The sequence below is a fragment of the Curcuma longa genome, chromosome 11, assembly GCF_044706935.1.
Source record: "Curcuma longa cultivar G26 ecotype Majalengka, Jawa Barat chromosome 11, ITB_CL_G26_1.1, whole genome shotgun sequence".
In the NCBI taxonomy this organism is placed as follows: domain Eukaryota; kingdom Viridiplantae; phylum Streptophyta; class Magnoliopsida; order Zingiberales; family Zingiberaceae; genus Curcuma; species Curcuma longa.
This window is the reverse complement of record NC_133871.1, coordinates 29,191,670-29,218,445: the sequence shown is the minus strand read 5'-3', so window position 1 is coordinate 29,218,445 and position 26,776 is coordinate 29,191,670. Positions and strand designations below refer to the sequence as shown.

Here is a 26,776-nt window from a genome sequence, read left to right as displayed (position 1 = left end):
GAAAGACCAAGTAGAGTTATAAGCAAAAAAGTTCTTTAATTTCAGTTTTCTATTATAATGGAAAACAGAAGGAAACAAAAAACAGTAGAAAAGCCAACTAAGTAGAAATGTTAGTACCTTCTTGAAGGAGGCTCAACATTCCATTCAACCAACTGATAACTTCCAAAATTTTCAGGAAGGTGAACTTGATGCTCAGTTAACCGGGATATAATATTCTGCAATTTTGTAGTCCAATTCAGAGGCATCATGACATGTAAAACTCCAAAAAGATTCTAAAGAGAATTGTTACCATCGCTGTTGAACTAGAAAAGTAATTAGAAGACCCATTTGGAAAAATTTCCCACCTTAGTCGGGTAGTGTTTCCCTCACTCGTAATATTTACCAAATGTACCTGTAAAGCAATAAATTACTCCTTCAGCTGATACTTGGAATCAAGTACAATAATATTTAGAAAAAACCAACTCTTGACATGCAGCAATATCAGGTCTCTAGTCGCCAAAATGTAGTAGTTTAGTCTTTCGTCAGCTAGACTAAATTGCCAACTTGTACAGACAAGTGAGTTCCTTAAGATGTCAATTAAAAGTTCGTTCTTACCTGAGTTATATCAATCCCCAACTCATGTGCAATTGGCACTGCTAGTTCCTTTGTGTGGGGCAATAGTTCAGCATGTGTAATATTCAGAGACATTTCAAAGGCTATGAGCCCAATTTCGAATTGATCTGAGTGAAGCAAAAAATCAACAGAAACCCATGTTATTTATTTGGAGGATAAACTACTTTGGCCTACAGAATATGCTTAAAGACATTATTCAACTACATTACAACTCTAAATCTGTATTGAGAATATTTGATTTCATATCTAAAGCTAGAAATTTATATAAATCTTTAAGTAAATATAAGCAAAAGTGCAAAAGATAATCATCACTGACTAGCCTGCAAGCAGATAACTTTCTTACCTGGCAAAACACTAGGAGAAGGAGCAGGTGGATAAAATACGGTGGAATTTGTTGACTGTGAAGGTGCAGGTGATGGGGCTCCACCCACATGTAATCTCTCCCACAATTCAGAACAGTTGGTTTTCCAAAATCCAATTCTCTCATTCTGACGATCATAAGTGACCAGTGTATTCCTAACAACAATACCTGAAATAGGAACAAGAAAATATAAGTTTAAAATGAGATATTAATATTAGTATAGAAGTAACATGGTTGAATTTAAAGAGGAATGAAGCTAGCATAAATGGGTGTTATTAAACTAAAGGTCTTAAGAGAATAATTGCTGTACCTCCTAAAAGTGTCGTTTGGTCTCTTCCATTCTGAAAAACTCCTAGGCAATAACCACCATTAACCTTTGAGTGCTTTAGGTTGGCAAAACACACAAAAAAAAATGCAGGAGAAAAAGTTATTTAAAAGAATTTATAACAACATACAAGCAAGTCACACTAAGAAGGCAATGCCCATCTGCTAAATTACTCACTCTGTATATATATATTATATAGCCATACTTACCCGAAACAAGTAGTTCTCTGGTGAAAGTGTTAGCTTTTCTCCATTACCAAATACCATATCAACCTTTGGGAAGATGTTTGAAAGTTGAGAGACATCACTGGGAACAGTTTCAAGGTCTTGAATATAATGCATAACTAACAGAATCACACATTTGTAAGCAGAATAAACTTCTAAAATGAATGGCTATGATACCTTCCGGCACCAGAAAAGCAAATATCTTTATAATTTGCATCAGGTCCAGGAATTTGTTTAAGAGAATGTAACTTGCTCAGGATCTGTGAGATGTGAGGTAATATTAATCCAAGAATATATCTAAGTTGTGTAGCTTAGCTTCAATTGTAAATATTTGCATGAACAAATAGATGACACTTATGAGTAGGTAATTCAGAAAAGTTCAACTTCACTATTCTGTAGCCATATTATATCTGGATCAAATCTCAGTATTACTACTTATGAACCTTCAACCAATGCAATACTTCAGAATGACATAGAAAAGGTAGAGTTTATTATTATTATTATTTTGACCTTGAAACCAATCTCAAATTAGTAAAAACTTAACCGTTCATTGGATGTGGATGCATCCGCAATCAAAGCTCAACATAATTTTCAAGTAACCGAAGAATTAGCATCCATGGATAATTTTCAAGTAGGTACTAAAAGATAAGCCAATAGAGATTGAATGCAAATGATGAAATGAAACAACAAACAATGATATTAAATTTAAATGAAAAACTATAAAGATTTCCAGTCTCTTCTCTTATTTCTTCTCTAAAATCTCTACTCTTTTTACCTTAAATTTCACATCTCATTTATACTTCTCTCTCTCTCTCTCCTTCTCTTCTTTTGTTTCTTTACATCAGGTAGATTCAAGATCCGCATATAGAAAGTATACATAATTGAATTTGAATCATTTACGGCTAGAATTAGCTGAGTTTGATCCCCATTAGAAAAAAAATGTAATTTTCAACTAGGGTACCACTGTACCCCAAATTTCGAAAGAAAAAAAAAATACTTCTCAGTTTGTTTCCTACTCTAGAACTACCAGGGAGCCAAACCTGAATCCGCTAATAAAGCATATTACTGATGTGTACAGATATAGAGGATTCAAGATTCTTTTGACTTCTTAGCCATTACCAACAACAGAAAGTTTAGTTTTGACTGGGATACCACTGAACCCCAAATTAGAAAAAAAAAATACTTTTCAGTTTGTTCCCTACTCTAGAACAACTAGAAAGCCAAACCAGAATCCACTAAATAAAGCATATAACTGATGTGTACAGATATAGAGGATTCAGGATTCTTTTGATTTCTTAGTCATCGTTACCAACAACAGATAGTTTAGTTTTGGTTAACATTTTGTTTAAACTTCTAGCTTATTTTGCTACATATTTCTTGTTTAAACTAGTACTATAAGTTGAGTCCTTTAGACATTGACATAATCTATTGGTATTGACCCTACTAACAAGCTAGATAAAAGAAAACATGTCTAAATAAGGTAACTGCATTATTCCATTCCAACAGGCTATAAGGCCAGGCTTTTGTTCCATATTAAGAAGGTAGACTTGAATTCCATAACCTAAGAACTACAAATTTGGCCTACAAGAATGAGTTCCGAAACTTTGTATGGGACTGAGTCACCAAAACATTACTACCCTGCCCATAGTGCAGTAAAATCAAATTAAAAAATTTTCAATTTTATCCTAGCAACGAAATTGGAAAATGGAAAATATTAAAGAATCTTCATAGTTAATACAACATTCACAAACAATCATCAGCTACTCTAAACGGGAAAGCAGCATTAACATTGTGTTTCCAGGTGCCAATTAAAAGTTCTATCAAACAAAAGATTAATCAAATAGAATATTAATTGTCAATATAAGCTAAAAATATTAGATAAAATTGACAAGTGAAGAAAGCCATTGTATATTGCATGGGAAGATTTTTATATGTGGGAGTTGAATGACATAGTCAATATTGTTTTCCCACCATCAAATATTTTCAGCAGTTAGACAATCCAACTTTTAAGTTTCATTGTCGACCCCAACCCCAACTGTTAAATAAGATTTTTCTACCATTAAATCCCCAAGTTCAACATAGTTGCATACGGTAATATCCACTAAGATATTTCAACTTGCAAAACAGAAACATTATCATAATGACATATTATTAAACTATGAATGTTCCTATAGGTCCACTGATGCCAACTGGAACATACTTGAAATATCCAATACCTATTACTGTTACTCGTGCAAATAAAACATGTTAAAACAGAAATGTACAGAGATACTTACAGCATCTTGAAAAGCTATAAATGCTTCCTCTGGTAGATATGCATATGTGGTTCCGCTATCCAAGACTGTGCCATGCCTGCCATCAAATATTCTTGAGTCTATTTGCAGTGGCCTACCATCCACATCTATTCCCTTGAGCTCGATATTGTAGTATGCACTGTTGCCATCCGGAGATCAAAAAAAAATCTGGGAGATGTATTAAATGTATATGGAGAGAAATTCTAGTGTTCTTTATTCATATAAATGCAGATATGTCATACCTTCGACCAGGATCTGATTGGGAAAACACCATGTCAGTAGGTGGGGTTATCTCCCCAAGAACCATTGTACCTCCACCAATATCCATCCCTCCATAGCATAAAGAAAATGAATCACCAATAACACCCTTTTCAACAAGCTGGTCCATTATACTGAGCGGTCCACGGCCCAGACCAATTATGCCATCAGCATGTTGACTAAATAAATCACCAGTTTCAGAATTTTCACACCCAAAAGTAGCACGCTGAGGTTTAAGTTGACTTTCTGTTCCAAATGATATAAGGTCCTCGCCAAGCACACCAGTACTAGAGCTCATTTCAGCATATTGCCTCTCATAAGTACACTGCTTCTGATCCTGGTCACAGGTACAAGCAACATTGCATTTTACAGGTTTATATGTGCTTGATAAATCAGGTTGAAATCTTGGGTCCTGCAGAACAAGATTAAATATAGATGAGAAGAAACATTGACCAAATCTGCTAGGTGTAGGCTAAGATAAAAGGTAATGAATAAATGGCAGGTTAAATAGCCTTCACGCCATCTAGTAATGAGCTAGGAAAATAATACTCCACTGTGTGAAGCAAAGGAAGTGTGTGCTAACTACAGAGTTCCTACTTTACTACAGTACTTTATTGAAGTGCAAATACCACCTGAAATAGAAAAGACTGCACAATGACTGTATGTGTGCTAAGCACATGGATAGGAACTCTAACAGCTCAGAATCTCAGAAAAATTGTAAACAGACAAGGATGCAGTTCATTTGTTGAAGGAGAATGGAACACCTAAAAATTGTAACAGAAAAGGATGCAGTTCATTTGTTGAAGGAGAATGGAACACCTAAAAATTAACGGATGTATCATATAACAAGCTTTTCTGATGAATAGAAGAATTCACTCGATAAAAGAAGAAACGGGAATAAAATAATAACATGCGAGTTTGCTACAGAAAAACTAGAATACTTCAGATTAAGATACATTTCACTAGTGGAACTTCAAAGAATCCAACTTAAAAAGAAAATTCAATTTTCAATAAGAAAACCATCTCCAAATACTCAAATAGGCTCAAGCATAGCCAAAGTTCCAAACTACTCAAGGATTGACATGAAAGACCAGAAAATACAAGGCAAGATTCTATCTGTCTATTCCCGGTAGAGACCTACTAGATTATCAAACTTATCTAGAATAAATAAATTTTTAAATGACACCTAGCCACAACCATTTGGCTTATACTGCTGCATGATCTGTGTAATAGAAAACTTTTCTAATGTTTTGCACTCTAAAAATTGGCTCGTTGTGAAAGAAAAAACATCACAATATAAAAATGGTAAGTTCTTTGTGAACTGTATATAATGGCATGAAGTTGGATCCTCTCTAATCTTTAGAAATGTTTTAACCATTTAGGAAGTTTAGCACGTAAATCGCACTTTCAATTAGTTTTCACCATGATTATGAACATGTGCATAGTTCATGGTCTGGCAAAATACTAACTTGTTAATTCCACGTGGTAACCTAAATAAAGTGGTGCCGCATAGTATTATTTGGTAGATATGATAATTAAAATTGTCTAAGCTGATTGCATTAGCTGATGCTAAACTTACAATTCAGTATACTTGGTATGCATTCCAAGAAGAAAATAGGTTTTAAATTTTGGACAAAAATCATAAGGGCGTCCCAAATTTAAGAGAAACATCGCCGAATCAAGGGATATTTTTAGGATAAAATTATTGAAGGTGCATCCATTTGACTTTAATTGGAAATGGGATATGCATTGACTATTTTGCAAATGACGGGCGCACATTTGATTTTTGTCCTTAAATTTTTGGTATTCCATTTTACATTTCTACATCAATTCAGGCATAAAGACACAATAAAGGGCGAAAGGGAAGGGAACTTCGAGGAACCATTAACTTGGGAAATAATGTCAGAAAAAGGGTCTGTCGTCATATTTCATAAAAAAACACAAATGCGATGTAAAGAAGAGATCTAAGACGGAAAAATACCTGATGATTCCCACATTGCTCGCATGTGGAGCAAGGAACATATGTGACCGTACTCCCTGAATCGACAATCAAAGCAAATTTTTGAGGCGGCGAGCCGATAAAGAGCCTCGTAGTGTAATACCTAAACAAGAAAACAAACGGAAAAGAAAATAATTATCAAACAGAGGCTCAATTGTGTATTCCCTAACGAGATCCGCGATACATTAATCGGAATTATCCGATCTTTTTATATAAAAAACCCCTCAAATGTAAAGCGCAGCGGACGAGGAAAGGACGATAGGGAGAGGAGGCGCACCCGTTGGTGAGGAGATCGTCGTAGAGTCTCATCCGAGCGTTGGATGAAAGCTGACGGGAAAGAAAGCGCCTCGAACCGGGGATCGGCGAGTTGAATTCGCGCGGGAGAGGACTAGCGGCAGGACCAAGTGAGGTGACCGAGCGAGGGAGTGGAGAGGAGCTCCGGGCGCCGGTCCGGCTGCGTCCACGGCGATGGAGAGGACGAAGAGGAGGAAGGAGGCGGCGGCGGAGGTCCGACCCCTCGAGCGGTCCATCGAGGCGATCGCAAAGCGTGATCCGGCCACGGCGGAGGAGAGGTTGGTCGTCCTGCGACGGGATCGATTTACGATCGTGCACCTCCCCGTTGACGACCATCCCCATTGGCTCCGCACCCGCGGGCCCCGGTGAAAGCTGTCCACGTGGACCATCAATCGCCTCGAACGGCCACGATCGATTGACTAAGGAATAGCGGACGAGATCTGAGAGAAGCAGATCTGGGAACATACTAAATTAGCATCCCAATTAAGATGTGGCTATAATATTTAGTAAAAGTGTTGGGCCAACAAGGACCATTAACAGTCCAAGAATCTGAGGCCCAACAATGGCTAAAATTCCTCCTCTAATTAATTGCAAACAAAAAGCAATTAACGCTAAAAACTCATTACATTAACAGGATCTCAGCTGTGCTAGAACCTTAATCACATCTCTAAAAGGTAGGAGGAGGAAAAAAAAACTCTACTAATGAAAAGTCAAATGCTTAGCCATCCTTCTCTCCATGGTCAACGCGCCGGCTCGTTGACCAGCAGAGTTGGCCCTGCTGTAACCCGTGACCTTCAGTTCTTGGGGTGAGGCGACCACCGGGGGAGGGCGGGGCTGAAGTGTTCGGAGACGACGCGGGAATCGAGCAGCTCGAGGATTGGCGGGAAGGTGATGCAGCGCGGCACCTTGTACTGGTTGATGGACGCGCCCCTGGAGATGGCGTAGTCCATGAGCTCCTCGAAGGTGCCTCCGGTGACCACCCGTATCTCGAGCGGCCCGATGGAGCCGTCCGCTACACGGCTCTGCCGGTACACCGAGTTCAGCGCCTCCTCCATCGCCAGGCAGCACCGTTCCATCACCCCGTCGCGAGCTAGCGCCGCCGCCAGCGCCTCCGCCGACCCGCCCACCTTGGCCAGCAGCTCCCAGTAGACGACGTAGTGTCCCGGGATGGACTTGGTATACGCGTGGCTAGTGTACTCCACCACGCTGGCGCCGTACGGCCGGAGCAGCGCGGACGCACTCTCCACCGCCTTCTGCAGCTCGGACTCGTCGGTCTTGTCGGACTCGATGCTCAGCAGCACGTTCTTGCGGCGGATGAACCGGAACTGCGGCGCCGCGTTGTGGAAACCGGTCACCCGCAGGATGTCGCCGACGCGGTACCGGTTCAGCCCGGCGTAAGTGGTGATCACCAGCTCGTACTCCTTCCCCACCTCCACGTGGGCCAAATCCACCAGCTTCGGCGACTTGCCCTGTTGCATCAGCGGGTGGCCGTGCAGCAGGAACTCGAAGTAGGCCATGTTGGGCATGATGGTGTAGGAAACCTCGGAGGGGTCGCACATCGGCTTCAGATTGAGCCCAAAGTAGCACTCCGACGAGGCGTACATTGTGCAGGCCATGGGGAGACCGCCGCTATAGTACTCCAGGGTGGGGATGTACTGCGCCATGGTCCCCGTCACGATCACGTCCAGGTACTTGGTGTTGTCGGGCCAGATCCTAGTGATGATCCCCCGCCCAATCCCCCTTGCGGCCCTCGGCAGCCACGAATCGCGCAAGCTCCTGGTCCGGCTCGACCAGGAGCTCACTCACGGCGGCGCGGATCGAGGGGTCGGTGACCTTGGCGGTGAGCGAGCCGCTCGCGATGTCGTGGGACAGCTCCTGCCAGTGAAGCTGGAGGAAGCGGATGGCGCGGAGTAGGCCCGAGGCGAAGACGGCACCCACGCGGAGCACGTCTAGGCGCTGGAGCAGGCCGCAGAGCATCTGCGCGTACATGCTCTGGAATGAGTCGGAGCAGAGGATCGCCGCCGTCGGGCTGGTGTAGACGTTGTAGGGATCGTACGGGCGGCTCTTGAAGTGGTCGCTTTTGTAGTAGCTCGTCAGCACCGGACGCGCCGTCAGCCCGCCGGGCGTCTTGGTCTCCGACTTCACGAATAGGAAATAGAGGCCCTTTCCCTTGTCCAGCCCCGGCACGTAACTGTTCCATTGAATAAGCAAAGGGTGATTGAGAGGCCGTTCGCATAGCGCACGCCTTTAAACAGAAATGGTTATGGCACTCACAGGTTCATCACTGGCATGAGAAGGCTGTAAAGGAGCTGCCTTCGATCGAGCTCTTCTTTGATTGTAGGCATCAGCTTCCGTTCTCCGGCAGAAGTCCCCGAGCTTAATAAATCGAAGACCAGATTAAATTTTGGTTCCAAAAATCGACACCTCGAAGAAAGAAAAATGGAAATTTGGCTGTACCTGGTGAGGAACTCCGATATGGGGTGGGCGGATAGGATGGCGGAGCGGTCGCCATTGGCAATCCTCTGAATCTCCGGCTGCAAATCCTCGTAGGTGACCACGGGGACCTTGGCCTTGAAGGTGGCCCGGTCGGTGGCGCCACCGAGCTCATACCTCCGAAGATACTCGGTCTCAGCGTTGCGGGTCAGTATCTCTTCGAGAACCTTCTCCTGAACCGCGTCGGCGTCGGCGGTCATTTCTTCGATGAACCTCAGCTTCTCGGCGTCTTTCTCGTTGACCGCCGGACCTAGCTTGCCCCCGTTCGCGCTCGCAGCGGGCACCACGGTCTCCACCGCCATTGCCAGCGCTATAATTCACTTCGCTTTTTGCGAGAGAAGTGTCGGGAGAGAAGAAGAGGACGAGGATGAGGGACGCCATGGCCACCGCGGGCATTTTATAGGCAACCTCCGGGCGCCAGGTCGACCGAGGTTCACCGACGGGGCGGTGGAGCCACGTCAGTGCGTGTAACTCAATGCCGCGACACTGTGGGCCACGCTGTCGCGTCGGCATCGCGACATCGTCCCGACACGAGGGCCCCACAGAACGCTCACCAGGTCAGCGCCCGTCAAATCATATCCACGTGTCTTGTCACAGCTAGCCCGACGATACCCAACGCTGTCACCCAGCCGCCGGCGGCCGCAGCCCAGGGATGCCTGCTGCTGTTCTCTGCGTCGACGTCGTCACACGATATCATGAACCCCTTTTTCTTTTTTCTGTTCGCAGAATAACTAAACTGGTGTTTTCCGTTGGATCACTGTATGAGCTTCCAGGAAGATTCCAATGTGATCAGTTCTTGGGGTGAGGCGACCACCGGGGGAGGGCGGGGCTGAAGTGTTCGGAGACGACGCGGGAATCGAGCAGCTCGAGGATTGGCGGGAAGGTGATGCAGCGCGGCACCTTGTACTGGTTGATGGACGCGCCCCTGGAGATGGCGTAGTCCATGAGCTCCTCGAAGGTGCCTCCGGTGACCACCCGTATCTCGAGCGGCCCGATGGAGCCGTCCGCTACACGGCTCTGCCGGTACACCGAGTTCAGCGCCTCCTCCATCGCCAGGCAGCACCGTTCCATCACCCCGTCGCGAGCTAGCGCCGCCGCCAGCGCCTCCGCCGACCCGCCCACCTTGGCCAGCAGCTCCCAGTAGACGACGTAGTGTCCCGGGATGGACTTGGTATACGCGTGGCTAGTGTACTCCACCACGCTGGCGCCGTACGGCCGGAGCAGCGCGGACGCACTCTCCACCGCCTTCTGCAGCTCAGACTCGTCCGTCTTGTCGGACTCGATGCTCAGCAGCACGTTCTTGCGGCGGATGAACCGGAACTGCGGCGCCGCGTTGTGGAAACCGGTCACCCGCAGGATGTCGCCGACGCGGTACCGATTCAGCCCGGCGTAAGTGGTGATCACCAGCTCGTACTCCTTCCCCACCTCCACGTGGGCCAAATCCACCAGCTTCGGCGCCTTGCCCTGTTGCAGCGGGTGGCCGTGCAGCAGGAACTCGAAGTAGGCCATGTTGGGCATGATGGTGTAGGAAACCTCGGAGGGGTCGCACATCGGCTTCAGATTGAGCCCAAAGTAGCACTCCGACGAGGCGTACATTGTGCAGGCCATGGGGAGACCGCCGCTATAGTACTCCAGGGTGGGGATGTACTGCGCCATGGTCCCCGTCACGATCACGTCCAGGTACTTGGTGTTGGGCCAGATCCTAGTGATGATCCCCGCCCAATCCCCCTTGCGGCCCTCGGCAGCCACGAATCGCGCAAGCTCCTGGTCCGGCTCGACCAGGAGCTCACTCACGGCGGCGCGGATCGAGGGGTCGGTGACCTTGGCGGTGAGCGAGCCGCTCGCGATGTCGTGGGACAGCTCCTGCCAGTGAAGCTGGAGGAAGCGGATGGCGCGGAGTAGGCCCGAGGCGAAGACGGCACCCACGCGGAGCACGTCTAGGCGCTGGAGCAGGCCGCAGAGCATCTGCGCGTACATGCTCTGGAATGAGTCGGAGCAGAGGATCGCCGCCGTCGGGCTGGTGTAGACGTTGTAGGGATCGTACGGGCGGCTCTTGAAGTGGTCGCTTTTGTAGTAGCTCGTCAGCACCGGACGCGCCGTCAGCCCGCCGGGCGTCTTGGTCTCCGACTTCACGAATAGGAAATAGAGGCCCTTTCCCTTGTCCAGCCCCGGCACGTAACTGTTCCATTGAATAAGCAAAGGGTGATTGAGAGGCCGTTCGCATAGCGCACGCCTTTAAACAGAAATGGTTATGGCACTCACAGGTTCATCACTGGCATGAGAAGGCTGTAAAGGAGCTGCCTTCGATCGAGCTCTTCTTTGATTGTAGGCATCAGCTTCCGTTCTCCGGCAGAAGTCCCCGAGCTTAATAAATCGAAGACCAGATTAAATTTTGGTTCCAAAAATCGACACCTCGAAGAAAGAAAAATGGAAATTTGGCTGTACCTGGTGAGGAACTCCGATATGGGGTGGGCGGATAGGATGGCGGAGCGGTCGCCATTGGCAATCCTCTGAATCTCCGGTTGCAAATCCTCGTAGGTGACCACGGGGACCTTGGCCTTGAAGGTGGCCCGGTCGGTGGCGCCACCGAGCTCATACCTCCGAAGATACTCGGTCTCAGCGTTGCGGGTCAGTATCTCTTCGAGAACCTTCTCCTGAACCGCGTCGGCGTCGGCGGTCATTTCTTCGATGAACCTCAGCTTCTCGGCGTCTTTCTCGTTGACCGCCGGACCTAGCTTGCCCCCGTTCGCGCTCGCAGCGGGCACCACGGTCTCCACCGCCATTGCCAGCGCTATAATTCACTTCGCTTTTTGCGAGAGAAGTGTCGGGAGAGAAGAAGAGGACGAGGATGAGGGACGCCATGGCCACCGCGGGCATTTTATAGGCAACCTCCGGACGCCAGGTCGACCGAGGTTCACCGACGGGGCGGTGGAGCCACGTCAGTGCGTGTAACTCAATGCCGCGACACTGTGGGCCACGCTGTCGCGTCGGCATCGCGACATCGTCCCGACACGAGGGCCCCACAGAACGATCACCAGGTCAGCGCCCGTCAAATCATATCCACGTGTCTTGTCACAGCTAGCCCGACGATACCCAACGCTGTCACCCAGCCGCCGGCGGCCGCAGCCCAGGGATGCCTGCTGCTGTTCTCTGCGTCGACGTCGTCACAGAACCCCTGTTTTTTTTTTCTTTTTTCTGTTAGCAGAATAACTAAACTGGTGTTTTCCGTTGGATCACTGTATGAGCTTCCAGGAAGATTCCAATGTGAGATTAATGTTCATGGTCAGAAACATGAGCTCCTGCCAATTCTGAGACTTGCAGAGAAGGTTCATCCATGCTCGAAGAGCATACATTAGCTTCAGTAGGTATATTTCTGAGTGCAACTTAGGGGATGCATATCGAGCTAAATATCATGTCTGCTGGTAGAAGAATATATATATATCTGCTAATGCACAGCGGAATTAAATGGGCACCAGACCATGCAGACCAATATCTTCTTCTCGACCAGTTCCATGTCGAGAGAGAATCCATTTAATATTTGCGCAAGAGGAGCCAACAGACATCTACAGGAATCTCGGGGAGAAGCTAATTGGGATGCATCGTGAATCATCCATAAGCCACGGGCCTACTCTTGGCCAAGACATGCAGTATATCCAGTATCTCTGTATCTTATCTGGAGTTGCAGCTGCTCGACGGCTGTAAGTCTCTGTCCCCTCCGAGACCATGCTCCATGTCTACAGACAGTGATCCAGGTAGAAGGAAGCAATACCCCTCGCAGGCTCACGCCACCTCCATGCCTGCCTGTCACGGCCATTAGAATATACAGAAACCTCGACTTCCATGGCGTTGACACGGAGGGATTAGCGGTAATTATTCTCTCACTTGTCTCCACAGGTGCTGACCGCCACGGTCACCGATATGCCAGCTGAACGCCACAGTGAATCACAGACATGTCGGCCTGCGGAAGGGAGCCTCAAAATGAGAGCCATGACACTGGGGACAAAGTGAGGTTTCCTCTGTACGCTCTAGCTTTGTACCTTCAGGTATATCATCGACGATCTTTTGTTTCTCATCAGTGTATTGCTATTGCCGGAAGCTAGACGATGTGATTAAGACGAACAGGATATGACTTAATTTGCAGTCGTGATGCCTATCCACTCGTGAACCAATCAACGTGTGAGAGTCCAAACAAGTCTACATATATTGAGGAGAAGATAACGCACGGAAACATGGGACTTCTGTCGGAAGGTGTAAGATCGACTCGATGTGAATCACGTGATCTGAAAAGAAGAAAAAAAAATAAGAGAGGCCTCTGTTTCTTAGGAATACAACACATTGTGCACCGACGCCATGGAAGTGACGGAGTAATGGGATGGATAACTGATGGTAGAGCTGGCTTTTATCTTTCGGGTAAAAGTCATCTCAGAAAAGGGGTTTTGTCTTGGAGTCGTAGTGCTTCCCGACGCGAACTCAGCACCTTCCTGGAGTACTGTGGCGAGTGGGAGAGACAAAAGAGCAGGCATGAGCTGGTGCTCTGCAGTGGCAATTTGCTGCTTCCGTTGGATAAGCACTAGCGTCGGCATTTGGTTGGTTGATTGATTCTTTGAGAGCACTGATCGGAGGCAATGGCGACAGTGATTCAGTCAGTGGAGTTTAATCAGAAAAGGTGATGTTGTTTGTGGAGTGACAGTAGTGAGCAGATACCGGCAGAAAGAAAAGCAGCGACTGCTTTGCTTTGCTCTACTGTTCTTCCCCTTTTTCTCCCACCAGAAAGCAGAATGGCTCATTCACGTCACTGATTCTTCAACACAGTGCTGCTGCTACCTCTGAGCAATTTGAATTGTTCGATGCAAATTAGCATCGAACCAGTATTTTTAGAAGCAAGAAATGTTTAGACTGATAAATGTTTTTAGAAGCAAGAAACCTATCAACAAAACAATATTTACTCTTCCTAAAAATGCAATGGAAAACTAAAAATATATATATACTAATTAAGAGTTTATGAAAAATTAAACCTGTATTTTAGTTGACTATATGATGTTTAAAAGCCCTCCAACAACTTAGATATATTTGTCCCACCATTTACATTCTAGATTCATTATGCCAATTGACTTTAGCCTTTAGTTGACTTAACACTGCACGAACATTGGAATATCGATGGTATAATAATTAGCGCACGAGAAATGATCTTCTAATTGAGTCAACTAAAGAACAACTAATGACTAATTTCAAATAGAATCATTATATTTCAATGTTAATTAACTTATTTTTTCTAATTCAATTAACTGACTCAACTTTATTGAAGCAAATATATATATATATAAGATAAATGGTGATTTCATACTGCTATCTAACACTCAAAGGTCGACGACAATCTATCAACATCTTAAAACTTCATGAGTAACTTTTTTTCAAATGACCATCCTTGTGATAAGTATTCGTGGCGTAATCGATTCTTGCATAGAATAACACATATCATAGCCGTCCACGCCCTAAAAAGGAATCGCGATATACTGCGCGAATCCTGCCCGATTCGTGCGCGAATCGCAGCCGTCCAAAAAACCACAGCGATTGCACAGTGTTTCTCCTCGGACCTTCGCCGCTTCCCGGCGTCCGTTCATCGCCGTCCGACCACCGATTGCCGCCGGACCGGACCCGTTGGAACCGCAACTCACCGGCGGTCCGGCGGGTGCCGGAGTCCGGCCCCGATTCGGCCGGAATCCGGCCGAAATCGGCCAACAGACACTGTTGGCCCATTTCGGCCGGAATTCGGCCGGATTCCGGCCGAATCGGGGCCGGACTCCGGCCGCGGTCGACGCACCCGGCGCCGGCGCGTCGACCGCGGCCGGATTCCGACCGAAATCGCTGCCAGACGCTGGCGGCCGATTTCGACTGGAATCCGGCCGGATTCCGGCGAAATCGGCCACCAGCGCGTCTGCTCTATTTCGGCCGGAATTCCATCCGGATTCCGGCCCAATCCGGCCGGAATTTGGTGCCGATGTGTGCGCCGTCGAGTTGCGCTTCCAACGAGCCCGGGATGGTGGCCGGCGGTGACCGGACGGCGGCGATGAATGGCGAAAGGTCGGCTGGTCGTGCACCGGCGTCGGGTTTTTCGTTCGCGTAGGATATCAGACCTGTATATATATATATATATATAGGAATTTGCTCTGCCGCGCGACAAATCCCTGCGCACCCGTCCGCGACGCCGGTTTCTCCTCCGACGTTCGCCCCTTCTCCGCCACTGTTCACCGTCGTCCGGCCACCAACGGCCGCCGGACCGGATGCGTTGGAAGGCCAACTCGCCGGCGCTCCGGCCGGGCCCGGATTCCAGCCGGATTGTGGCCGGAATCCGGCCGAAATCCGGCCAGAAACGCGACAGAGCGTCTGTTGGGCGATTCCAGCCGAAATCGGCCGGATTCCGGCCGAATCACGGCCGCGCCGGCGCGTCGACCGCGGCCGGTCTTTGGCCGCGATTCGGCCGGATTCCGGCCGATTTCGGCCGGAATCGGCCAACAGCGTCTCTGTCGCGTTTCTGGCCGGATTCCGGCCGGATTCCGGCCACAATCCGGCCGGAATCCGATGCCAATGTGTGCGCCGTCGAGTTGCGCTTCCAACGAGTCCAAAATTGCGGCCAACGGTGATCGGACGGCGACGAACGGCGACGATGAACGAAGGAAGGTCGGCTGTCGCGCACGGCGTCGCGCGGCGTTTGTCGCGCGGCAGAGAATTTCTCTATATATATATATATATATATATATATATATAGGCTGCGTTCCTTCTCGTGAGCGCCTGTGCGCGCCTGTCCACGTGGCACTGCCAGCTCATCTAAGTCGCTTTGCGTTTCTTTTATTTTCTTCCCTCAAAATTTCGATTTCCTACGCGCCGCCATCTCCGTTTCTTTTCTTCCGTTTCTTTTCTTCCCTAGGTTTTCCGTTCCTGCCGCCATCGCTACTGCTGCTGCACGCCATCGCTCCTGCCGCCATCGCTACTGTTGCTGCACGCCATCGCTCCTGCCGCCATCGCTACTGCTGCTGCATGCCATCGCTCCTGCCACGCCTCCCCTCGCGAGCAGCCCCTCGCCGCACCGGTCTTGCCGCAGGACGCCATCGCTCCTGCCGCGCCTCCCCTCGCGAGCAGCCCCTCGCCGCACCGGTCTTGCTTTGCCAACAGCGACTACGCGGCGAGACCTGCGTGGCGAGACCGACGCGGCGATACCTTGTGAAAAATTAGGATCACGTGCAGCGAGGGAGATGGCGGCGCCGAAGGGCTGGGTGGCAAGGGATGGAGCTCGGGGAGGCGACGATCGAGGGCGAGGGGCGGCCTGCGGCGAGACCAGCACGATGATGGACTGCGGACTGCTCGCGTGCAATGAGGGGGATGGCGGCGCCGAAGGGCTGCGGCAAGGGCCGGAGCTTGGGGAGGCGAAGCTCGAGGGGTTTGGGCAGCCTGCGCCGAGCTGCACGCGACGATGGGATGCCGAAGGGCTGCGGCAAGGGCCGGAGCTTGGGGATGCGAAGCTCGAGGGCTAGGGGTGGCCTGCGGCGAGCTGCACCCTACAGCGAAGGGGATGGGCTGCTCGCGTGCAGCGAGGGCGACCTGCGGCAAGACCGGTGCGGCGAGGGGCTGCTCGCGAGGGGAGGCGCGGCAGGAGCGATGGCGTCCTGCGGCAAGACCGGTGCGGCGAGGGGCTGCTCGCGAGGGGAGGCGCGGCAGGAGCGATGGCGTGCAGCAGCAGTAGCGATGGCGGCAGGAACGGAAAACCTAGGGAAGAAAAGAAACGGAAGAAAAGAAACGGAGATGGCGGCGCGTAGGAAATCGAAATTTTGAGGGAAGAAAATAAAAGAAACGCAAAGCGACTTAGATGAGCTGGCAGCGTCACGTGGACAGGCGCGCACAGGCGCTCACGAGAAGGAACGCAGCCTAATAAAACTGTATATATATATATATATATATATATATATATATATATACATGATATACTGCGCAACTCATTTGCGCGAGCCGTCCGCGACATCTGACGTGGCGAGAAGTTTCACTGTGCATCTCCGTCGACAGCGTGGCGCTAGCAATAAACAAACTTTCATCCCGCGTTTTCCAAAATCCCAAAATCCAAAATCGCGCGGCTGAATCTTCATTTGCTCCACGGCGTCGGGCGAAAATCGCTATTGGATCCCTAGCTTCCCTAGCCGGTAACAGACGCCACGAGAAGACGCCGCCGCCACACAATCTCGGCGAGCCGTCGGCGTCCATTTGGGGCGAGAAGGCGCCGCCCCCCCTGGATTCGTCAACAGACTCATCTTCGAAGGTCCCCCTACCTTCCCTAGCCGCGCGACAAACGCCGCGCGACTCCTCCGCGACAGCCGACCTCCTCTCATTCATCGTCGCCGTTCGTCGCCGTCCGATCACCGTTGGCCGCAATTTCGGACTCGTTGGAATCACAACTCGACGGCGCACACATTGGCATCGGATTCCGGCCGGATTGTGGCCGGAATCCGGCCGGAATCCGGCCGGAATCCGGCCAGAAACGCGACAGAGGCGCTGTTGGCCGATTCCGGCGGAAATCGGCCGGAATCCGGCCGAATCGCGGCCGGAGATCGGCCGCGGTCGACGCGCCGGCGCCTCTTTTAACATCTCATTAATACCTCATAAATATTTCATTAGCACCTCATTAAAGAATATAGTTGTAATCGTCGCATCTTTTAATTACCATAATTATTGTGTCATTTAATGTTAGTAATTGCCGCATGCTGAAAACTTGAGAGATCAATAAATTATATCATCAGGAGGTCGACGGAGTTAGAACTATTCGACGAATTAATAACTTGGAAAGTGGAGAGGTTGACAAATTAGATCATCAAGAGCTCGACAAGGTCAGATGGACTCAGTAGTCGATTGGGACTCAATCGATCAAATTAACTCAACTTGATCAGTCATAGATTGTTAATACATCATGTGGAGGCTATATTGATCGAGTCATAAAGCCCAACACATGATCCCTGAATCAACCAAACTTTGACCTTACCACATGCCTTCTATAGAGAGCTGTCAAACGAGTCAACCCATGACAGAACGGATCAAAAATCCATCATATGACAGGGCAGGACGAGCCGACCCACTAACTTGGCGGATTGAAAAATTTCTATCTCAACCCAAAACGAATTACGAGTTAGGCGAACCAATCCATATATCTATTAAAAAATTAAAACATTTTAAATTTTAATTACAATTTAAATTGATCAAATTTCACGGATCACGGGCCTAAGCGGGTCAACTCATTTGAACCAATCTTAAAATAAATTAATAAAATTTCAATCCAACCTATTTAAATTACTTGATGATGGAAATCAATCCAACGGATTCAATCTAAATTAACGATTATACTTCTATATTAACTCATCATTTAAGAGATCGTCATGTGTAGCCTTACCTCTTCTGCAAAAAGTAAAATCTGTCATCTCAACAGTCTTACACGATCAATTCCATGACAATCATTTATGAGAAAGTAAATCAAAAAATTATAATTGATCATCACAAACAAAAATATTATCTCAGACAGAGTTTTATTCCACGGGCCTACATAGAGTTTCAAAAATATCTATGGGTAACCATAACTAAAACGTTTTTTAAAAAGTATTGGTTGTTCACGGTGCACACTCAACCATACCATAGTTTCTGAAATATCTACGAATAATCATAATTAAAACGTTTTTAAAAGTATTGGTTGACCCACCGCGTTCACGTCAAATTCTCTCTCCCTGAATTCTTATTCCTTAACCCTGTTCATGTTTAAAATACGATACATCTCAAGCCAAAGTGTAGTATTGTAGAAGGAGATTTCTGTTAGAAAGTAAGAAAGGAAGATGTTTCAGGCGCTGTTGTGGGGTTTTCTCATCTTCTCTGTTACCCTTCTCGTCTTCTCCTTCAAGTTCAGCCACGTCGCCGCTGTCCGCTACCCTGTCCGCCTCCCCCTCGTCGGCCACCTCTATCTGCTTCTCCGTCACCGGAACCTGCACCATGCTCTGGCCCGCCTCAGCGACCGCTATGGCCCCTCCCCGCTCCTCCTCTACTTCGGCTCGCGCCGCACCCTCGTTGTCTCCTCGCCCGGCGCCGTCCGACAGTGTTTCACCGACCTCGACCTCAATTTCAGCAACCGCCCCCTTCTCCTCTCCGGCATCCACTTTAATTACAACGGCACAACCATGGCCACCCTCCCCTACGGCCCCGAGTGGATCGACCACCGCCGTTTCGCCGCACTCCGCGTCTTCTCCCCCGCCCACCTCCAGTCCTTCAGCCAGCTCCTCTCCAACCGACTCTGCGTCCTCCTCCGGAGACTCTTTCGCTGCGGTGGCGACGGCGACGGGTTTCGGCAGGTGGATTTGAGGTGGAGGATGAAGGAGGTGGTATTGGACTCGTTGATGGAGATGCTGATCGGGAGGAGGCCCAAGGGCGAGGAGAAGGAGTTAGTGAGGATGATAGACGAGGTGTTCCAAATGAGCGCGGCGGTGAACCCGGAGGAGTTACTGCCGTGGCTGAGGTGGACGGGGGTGAGGCGGCAGATGCAGAGGTTGGAGAAGGAGTTGGACGCCCAGTGGCAAGGGATGGTGGATGAGAAGCGCGGAGAGCGAGCGGCAGAAGGCGATCGAAAGCAGAGCATGATGGACGTGATGCTCGACGATCCCCACAACACTGACGCAACCATCAAAGGAATGGTGCAGACCTTGCTTTTAGCCGGAACTGACACGACCACCACGACCTTGGAATGGGCAATGGCGCTGCTCCTCAACCACCCCCACCTCCTCCAGAAGCTCCACGGCGAAATCGAAGCCCACATCGGCCACGGCCGTCTCGTGGACTACTCCGACCTCCCGAGCCTCCGCTGCGTCACCAACGTCATCAAGGAGACCCTGCGGCTGTTCCATCCCGCGCCGCTGCTGGTGCCAAGGGAGTCCGTGGCGGACTGCGAGGTGGGCGGCGTCGCCGTGCCGCGCGGCACGATGCTGATGGTGAACGCGCACAAGCTGCACCGGGACCCGGAGCTGTGGGAGGATCCGACGCAGTTCAAGCCGGAGCGGTTCGAGAAGGAGGGGGAAGGGAAGGGGCACAAGTACGTGCCGTTCGGATCCGGGAGGCGGCGCTGCCCGGGGGAGTTCATGGCGTGGAATTCCATGGGGCTAGTGCTGGCGTCGCTGGTGCAGTGCTTCGAGTGGAAGAGGGTCGGGGACGAAGAGGTGGATCTGACGGAAGGGCAGGGCTTAGCCGTACCGTTGGCCACTCCGTTGCAGGCCCTGTGCAAGCCACGCGACGCCATGATCGATCTCTTGGCACGCCTATGATCTGCCAGAGTGCTTGATATAGTTAAAGAAATAAAATGCATCATGTTATCTTTGATGTTCAGTCGAAGTTCTAGTGAAAGTTCTTACTGTGTTGGGTGATAAAATACGAAAGGTCGATAATTGATAGGAAATTCCCAGATCTTGAACACAAATGCTACAACAGTTGCAATTATTTTATCACATTTTATGTTGCACAAATGATATATACAACAGAGAATGTCAATTGCCTGAGTATAATTTAAAAGTAATGCACGAGTCATCGAGCATGCACGACGTACCTTAATGGCACACAACTACAAACATCGGAACCAGGGTCGACGTTGCATGATGTTACATCAGACTCTATTTAGGATACTCTTCCCTTCACTTTTTGTTCAACTTTCTTTTAAGCAGCTCATGCTCCACTGCTTATGTGCTTTTAAGTTGGAGATGTTTAGATCGCTTTTCGTGATAATTTCAGAAGTAAGGCGAGGTCGAAATCAGTTTTTGCAGTCACTGTTCATGGCTTACTGTTTCTTGCAGCTGGGATGTCGTGGTTGTGTTTCCCTTCATAAGATGTAATCACAGCCTTGGGGTCTGTTGGAGATCTCTCGATGTGTTTCCTCACGCTGCACCCAGCGTAAGTGCATTTGTAGTAGCTCCTGAATTGAATCAGAAATAGAGAAATCATGCTATGTTAACTACAAAAATTGCACAGATGGTAGTTTAGAAAGAACTCTACCAAAAGAAATCATGCTAGTAGCTGAAATTAGTAGGTGATGGAGCACTGAGGAAAACCCAAGCCACGTTGTTTGATTCATGAAAATTATGTCTCTCTATCTGAAGTTTACGTGAGCAGATATGGATTCATACATAATATAACCCAAAGCCAGTTATGGAGATCTGAAGATGATACTGAAAAGAAGGGATTGTTCAACTAATGCCCATGTGTTTTTAATACATGCACAAATTGTCGGAAGGCATATTTGCATGATGTATAAGTTGTTCATGAGATGTCAGTATACCAAGAATCAACCATTGACATGCACCTCAGAAATACATGCTTCTATTAAGTAGGTGTCTTTGCTTGAAAATACATAAATAAGAGAAAACCATTGTGTTTTATGCATAGATACCTATGAAAAAAAATGAATTAATAAAATTTTAATGCATCATGAAACATATTAGGAGCATGTTTGTTCATAATGCTGCTCTTGAATTTGGAGATGCATCAAGCAATAAATTTGATGCTGTGGATGCTTTGACATCATTGACTACATATAAACATTCTCATGGAAGTTGAAATTTTCTTTGGTTTATGTAAAAGAGACCATAAACATAGTTGTTTTTTCTTTTCCCTATTTGGTCTCTGGATACAATTCAATCTAACTGACATGCTAGTTACCCTTATGTTTTAGAAAGAATTCCTGCATCAACAGAAAACTGTGAATTTTCATGTCCAAGATGCTAACACCACCACTGCTGATATATTTCATGTCAAGTATATATGTGTGTGTGATTTTTTTTTCTCATGATGTCAGAGAGATTCTTAGCTATACTACTCATCTTAGTACAAGCATCCGACGACCATATGTTAAACACATAATATTATCATGTGGAAACATAAGGAGGGGAAGTGTTCAAAGCTAGTACATGGTTAGGACTGGAGTACCCAAGGAGTCTGAAAAACAAGATTCATATCTAATACTAACCTAGCTACAAATACCTACTAACATTTTCTCCCTCGTGTTTCTTTTAACATTTTCTATTGTTAACAGATGAACATTCCAAACATAGATAATGCAGTTAAAATTCAGTCGTGCGCCAGCAAACATATTGTAGAAGTCACGTCCTATTTCTATAATTATAAGTTGTGGGGTTTCAGCTTGCCTCCAGTGTAGGGCAAGAAGGCCAGAAGTATGGCCCAAAGCCGCACCTAGAGGACCCTGGGCGCAGCCCATGTAGCTAAGTGTCCAGCAACAGCAGCAGCACTGCCTCAAGCCACTATTTGGATAATCTTCTCCTAGAACAGTCATCAAATAGGTAGTTTTTACAAATGAATATGCAGGTTTGAAGATTTGGCAAGCTCAACTGCCAGGCAACTTTGCTTTTCCTCTTTATTTTCCCTTATTTATCATGGTCCGGAGTAACACCGAGTGCCTTCTTCGAAGTCAAATCAGCAAAAGAGTCATGCCAGCTTTTGCTAGCTAAATCATGAAACTTTTGGTAAGTTTGCATTAGGAACTATGCTTGGAAAGGCAATATTGTTCCCTCAATAATCAGTAATTTATCAGGCTTTTGAGAAAATTCTTAGTCAAAAAAAAAAACATACAACCATGGTTCTCAAGATAAATACCAGGTAAAGGAAGAAAAGTAGTCATGTTAGCTGATTTTATCCATAGCAGAAAACCATGCCACATGAGTATGAATTAACATTTATCAAGTTTGAAAGGTTGTATCCCACTAGATAATTTCTTGAAAATTGGATCAAAAGTTAACTTGAAGCTTGGGCTATTGGCAAAGAGCCAAAAACTAATGCAACTTGTAAATAGTTGCAGAAACAATCTTCTTTCGTCATAGTAGATACCTAAAACAATGAAATTGCAACAAATCTAAAACAACTTCTGAGAACTTTTCTAGACTCAAATAACAAACATAGGGACAAGTTTGAAAAGTAGTAAACTATTGATCTTTCAGGTCTCTTTATCTTTAAGCAGCTTAGTATTTGTGAGGCCTACTAATAAGACAAAAAGAATTTACAATTTTCTAACACAACTGCAACCTTCTGCAACATATATGCTATGCTAGATTAACAGAGAGAACTGAAAATAAGACCAAAATATGCATAAAATATATTTGAAAAGCATGCTAACAAAATGACAATATTAAAAAAACTGTAAGATACTACCTTGGATTAGGATTTCCTTTTACTACTTTTTGCCCATATTTGCGCCATCTGTAGCCATCATCAAGAAGATCAACCTCACTTCTTGTCTGGACAATGATCCTAGGTTCATTTGAAGTCTTTTGAGAAGATGCTGCCATGTTCCTACAGACAGCCAAATACAATCACAACATCTCAAAATGACCAAAATGTTAAAAATTTTGCACATCTCAAGTATACCTTCTTTTGGGATCACACTCGTCCTCATCTCCCTCATCCGGCCTACTTTCAATAACTTCTTCAACATCACTAGATCCAGATAATTGATCTGGTGAGCCATAGCCTGATTCTTGTTCTGTATTGGAAAACAGAGCAGAAGTTTCGTTGTTTGGTTTGCTGAAATTACCATGACCACCAAGAGAACCTGATTCCAGATTGTCCAGGTGTCCATTTGTCCCATTCAATCTACTAGGATTACCTTCCTTGGTTCGCCTATTTGGTTCAGGGCATTCATGATTATGTCGACCCTTATATATTATTTCTGTAACTTGGCCATCTACTGAGCGCTCTACCTTTTTCTTAACTGAACATTTTGGATGGGTGCATTTATAATAGCTCCTAGGATATTCACTCCCTTTTACAATCTTCTGTCCATACTTCCGCCAATTGTAACCATCATGAGAAGGTTTGTCAACAATAGTTGTATTAAGTTGAGATTTTTCATTAAAGGTTTCTGAGCCTTCCACAGATTTTGTAGTAGAATGTGTTGGCTTAGGACTCTCCTGAATTAGTTGTGATGAGAAATTTGTCATTTCTGTTGAGAAAGGAGAAGGTATTTCTGCTTTAGCTAGCATGGTAAATGGAGAATGTGCAGCCTGGGCAGTGACTTGAGCCAGAGCCTCTTGGTGAGACATTGCAAAATTACCCTACAGGGATACAAATGAAAAGAAAATTGAACTTAATCTAAAAGTTCCATGATATAATTCAGAAACTGAATTAAACATACTTCAAAAGTATCTTAATTTTGGGGGGAAAGACAGAGAAGATAAAAACAAAGTGCAATGAGGTGGAACTAGAAATTCCAAAAGAAATTAAAACATACCGTAATCAAGCGCAGGATATTATTAAGTTATCATTATTGAATATTCATGCAACACCAGTACAACGTTTGAATTTTTTGGTTCGTAATTTGAGTTAATCAATACCAGTTTTGCTACACAGGATTAGCTTATACAGTCAGCTAAGTGAGAAAAGAAAAGGAATCACTTGGATTAAAAATTTATTTGAAAAGTATTGGTCTCTAGCTGAATCAAATGAGCTGCTGATTTGAAGCAATATTTTATATCAAGTATCCAAATGAAAATAAAGCAGTGTAGAGAAGTAATTTAGTTGATTTACCTCAAGTATAGAAATAACAAATTAATGTTGCTTCCTCAAAATCATAGAAGTTCAACATGACAAGAAAAACAAAGCAAACAATATATCTTAAAGTTTTGTTGATCTTGCCATCCTGTATGCTAAAAATGACAGAATATTTGTTTTTATCTGGTGCCACTGCTAGATACCAAAAGGTGAAACTCACACAAGACATCTGCTTAATTTCCAATAAGTCCAGACTACCCTTAGTATCAGTATAACCAAGTGAGATGTCATTATTTTCCTACACTAACATAATTTTGTTTTTAATTCATTGCTCATCATTATAATGGAGTCATGAGTATCCGTTCATTCCTTCAATTTTAACTCCTTATTTGAGCTTATGTTGCTGATTGAGTGATTGTGCACAATGAAAAGGTCTGATTCATAGTACTGTCAAAATTTATCTTCTCTATATATCTCATCAAATGAGGTACAAGAAGTTGGAGTCCCTACACCAGTGACGAACTTCAGGCCATATTATCTAATTATATGACACAACAACATGCTGGAGATTATTTCCATTGTAACCAATCTTAAGCTAGGATAGTACAAACGCAACAGCAAGAGGGTAAATCAATTAGGTGCATGGGTACTAAAGGGTTCTGGAACTTGGATGTTGAATATTGTTGCTATCCACTAACTATGGCTTGCAACTAAAACCCACACATGGCAAGTGATGTATTGCAACTGCTACACGTTTGCATTCACCAGACAACCATTATTCTGTAGCAAAGTTTCCATTTATATTTCTGTTTGTTTGGAGGAGATATTATTACTCCAGGTTGGCAGAAGCATAGTAAAAATGAAAAAAGAATTAGTTCTGTTGTCACTAAACTTTTCCCAACATATCAAAAGGTCAAAATATCAGCAAAAAGACTGAAAAGGAGATCCATCTTAAGCTTCTATTCAATGGAGATTGGCAAAGGGACTCCTGCTTCCTCTTTACATAAATCGTCTATTCATAGCCAATCAACTAGACATAATCCAGCATCTACGAATCTATAGTCATAATACTGGTAAGAACCTCCAAATTGAGGTATTTGGTAATTTCAATACTGAATTTAACACATAATCCGGACAACCTAAGCACCGAACTCCATATATCAACCAAGAATTGGAAATAATTGTATAAAAGCTTATATTTAGTGAACCACAAACCAGGGCAGATGAAAAGAAAGCAGGAGAATCGAGGAGGCCGGCAGGACTCAACCCAGGAGGCACAGTGAAAATCTGGGGGTGGCTGATTTCCAGGCTCGGGGGCCGATTGTGCCCTGACCTGATCAAGCTACCACCTCCCTCCTCCTCGCCACCGTCCGAGAGCTTCTCCGCCTCCTTCCCCTGCTCCTTCGCGGCTCCTCCCGCCTTCCTCGCCACCGGAGAATTAATCGCGCCGACAAGCAGCTGAGTGAAGGAGCGGCACTCCGAGTCGGCGTCCTCGGCGAAGAAGCTCGACACCAGCGTCAGCGGCCCGGGGCTAGCCTCCGACGCACCCCCGCGGAAGAGGCTCTCGAAGGACGAACGGGGAGGGAGGGTTATGGTGGGCCGCGGCGCCGCCCCTGCCCTTGGGGCAGCCTCCGTTTCTTCTCCGACGACATCTCCGCCACCGCCTACCCCATTATCCGCCATCTGATTCGTACCAAAACGCTCCCTTTCCGTCTCTCTCTCCTTCCGCACACAACAACACACCCACTTGCGCTCACAGAATTAAATATAAATGGCGAATAAGTTTTTTTAAATGGATAGATAAACTCCCACCAAATTATCGTACAAATGGAGTAAAAGGGGAAGTTGACTTCCGCTTCTGCGTTCATGGCTTGTCTCTCCAGTTGCCGCTGAACTGCCGTGTACAATGAGTGGCTTGCCGTCGTCTTCTTTGCAGTCTTTATCATCCAATAAAAGGTAAATTTCAAATCTTTTTCATACTTCCATACTCCATACGCAAAACAGAGACATATATCTGCTATAGCGACTAAAAATTAAGCTTTTTATTAAAATAACTCTGGAAAACATCAGTAGCACGAAGCAAATCCAAGAGTAGGACAAAAAAATATTAAGTGCGCAGGTTGTGTTGTTGCAACTTTGCTAAACAGGGCAGAGAAACTTTCACTCCATTAACAGGAAGGGAGAATTAAGTATTACAGGGGCAGAAGAGCTTACAATTTTTTTTTTTTTGCATCATTGGATGCTAAAGTGCTCTGCGAAGCAGTCGTCCTTGTTTGTTCAGATTTCACTGCACGGAGAACACTTTTGACATTTTTCTATGATTGATATCAGAAAAGAACGCCACGATAATTTGCACCG

General features: G+C 46.3%; 4 protein-coding genes and 1 pseudogene across 5 annotated transcripts in view; 1 reads left to right on the top strand and 4 right to left on the bottom strand.

Moving 5' to 3' along the window:
• LOC141842089 (aspartic proteinase 36-like) overlaps positions 1-6,555 on the bottom strand; it is a 13,775-nt gene extending 7,220 nt beyond the window's left edge. The window contains exons 1-2 of the mRNA XM_074730305.1: positions 6,351-6,555; positions 6,056-6,176 (exon numbers count right to left, since the gene is read on the bottom strand). Coding sequence (XP_074586406.1) covers positions 6,056-6,176; positions 6,351-6,382 — 153 coding nt within the window. The 5' untranslated portion in view covers positions 6,383-6,555. The remainder of the gene's footprint in view (positions 1-6,055; positions 6,177-6,350) is intronic.
• Positions 6,556-6,975: 420 nt separating this feature from the next.
• Positions 6,976-9,205, bottom strand: LOC141838375 (indole-3-acetic acid-amido synthetase GH3.8-like; annotated as a pseudogene).
• A 444-nt stretch (positions 9,206-9,649) lies between these two features.
• Positions 9,650-11,686, bottom strand: LOC141842088 (indole-3-acetic acid-amido synthetase GH3.8-like). The gene is made up of 3 exons (XM_074730304.1): positions 11,306-11,686; positions 11,123-11,224; positions 9,650-11,039 (listed from the first exon to the last, which is right to left on the bottom strand). The coding sequence occupies exons 1-3, from the start codon at positions 11,641-11,643 to the stop codon at positions 9,650-9,652; spliced, it is 1,830 nt and encodes a 609-aa protein (XP_074586405.1). The 5' UTR covers positions 11,644-11,686.
• A 6,955-nt stretch (positions 11,687-18,641) lies between these two features.
• Positions 18,642-20,330, top strand: LOC141842090 (cytochrome P450 81Q32-like). Its single transcript, XM_074730306.1, has one exon. It carries the CDS (start codon positions 18,721-18,723, stop codon positions 20,191-20,193), a length of 1,473 nt encoding a protein of 490 aa, XP_074586407.1. The 5' UTR covers positions 18,642-18,720; the 3' UTR covers positions 20,194-20,330.
• Positions 20,119-26,155, bottom strand: LOC141842093 (putative WRKY transcription factor 4). Of its 2 annotated transcripts, XR_012602851.1 has the most exons (5): positions 25,634-26,155; positions 23,297-23,982; positions 23,081-23,221; positions 20,549-20,834; positions 20,119-20,205 (listed from the first exon to the last, which is right to left on the bottom strand). XR_012602851.1 is itself a non-coding variant. In XM_074730310.1 (4 exons), exons 1-4 carry the CDS (start codon positions 26,099-26,101, stop codon positions 20,693-20,695), a joined length of 1,437 nt encoding a protein of 478 aa, XP_074586411.1. In that variant the 5' UTR covers positions 26,102-26,155; the 3' UTR covers positions 20,342-20,692. The 2 variants fall into 2 exon arrangements, 1 of the variants encoding a protein (XP_074586411.1); XM_074730310.1 differs by lacking the exon at positions 20,119-20,205 and having other exon boundaries at positions 20,342-20,834.
• Between the last annotated feature and the right edge of the window lie 621 nt (positions 26,156-26,776).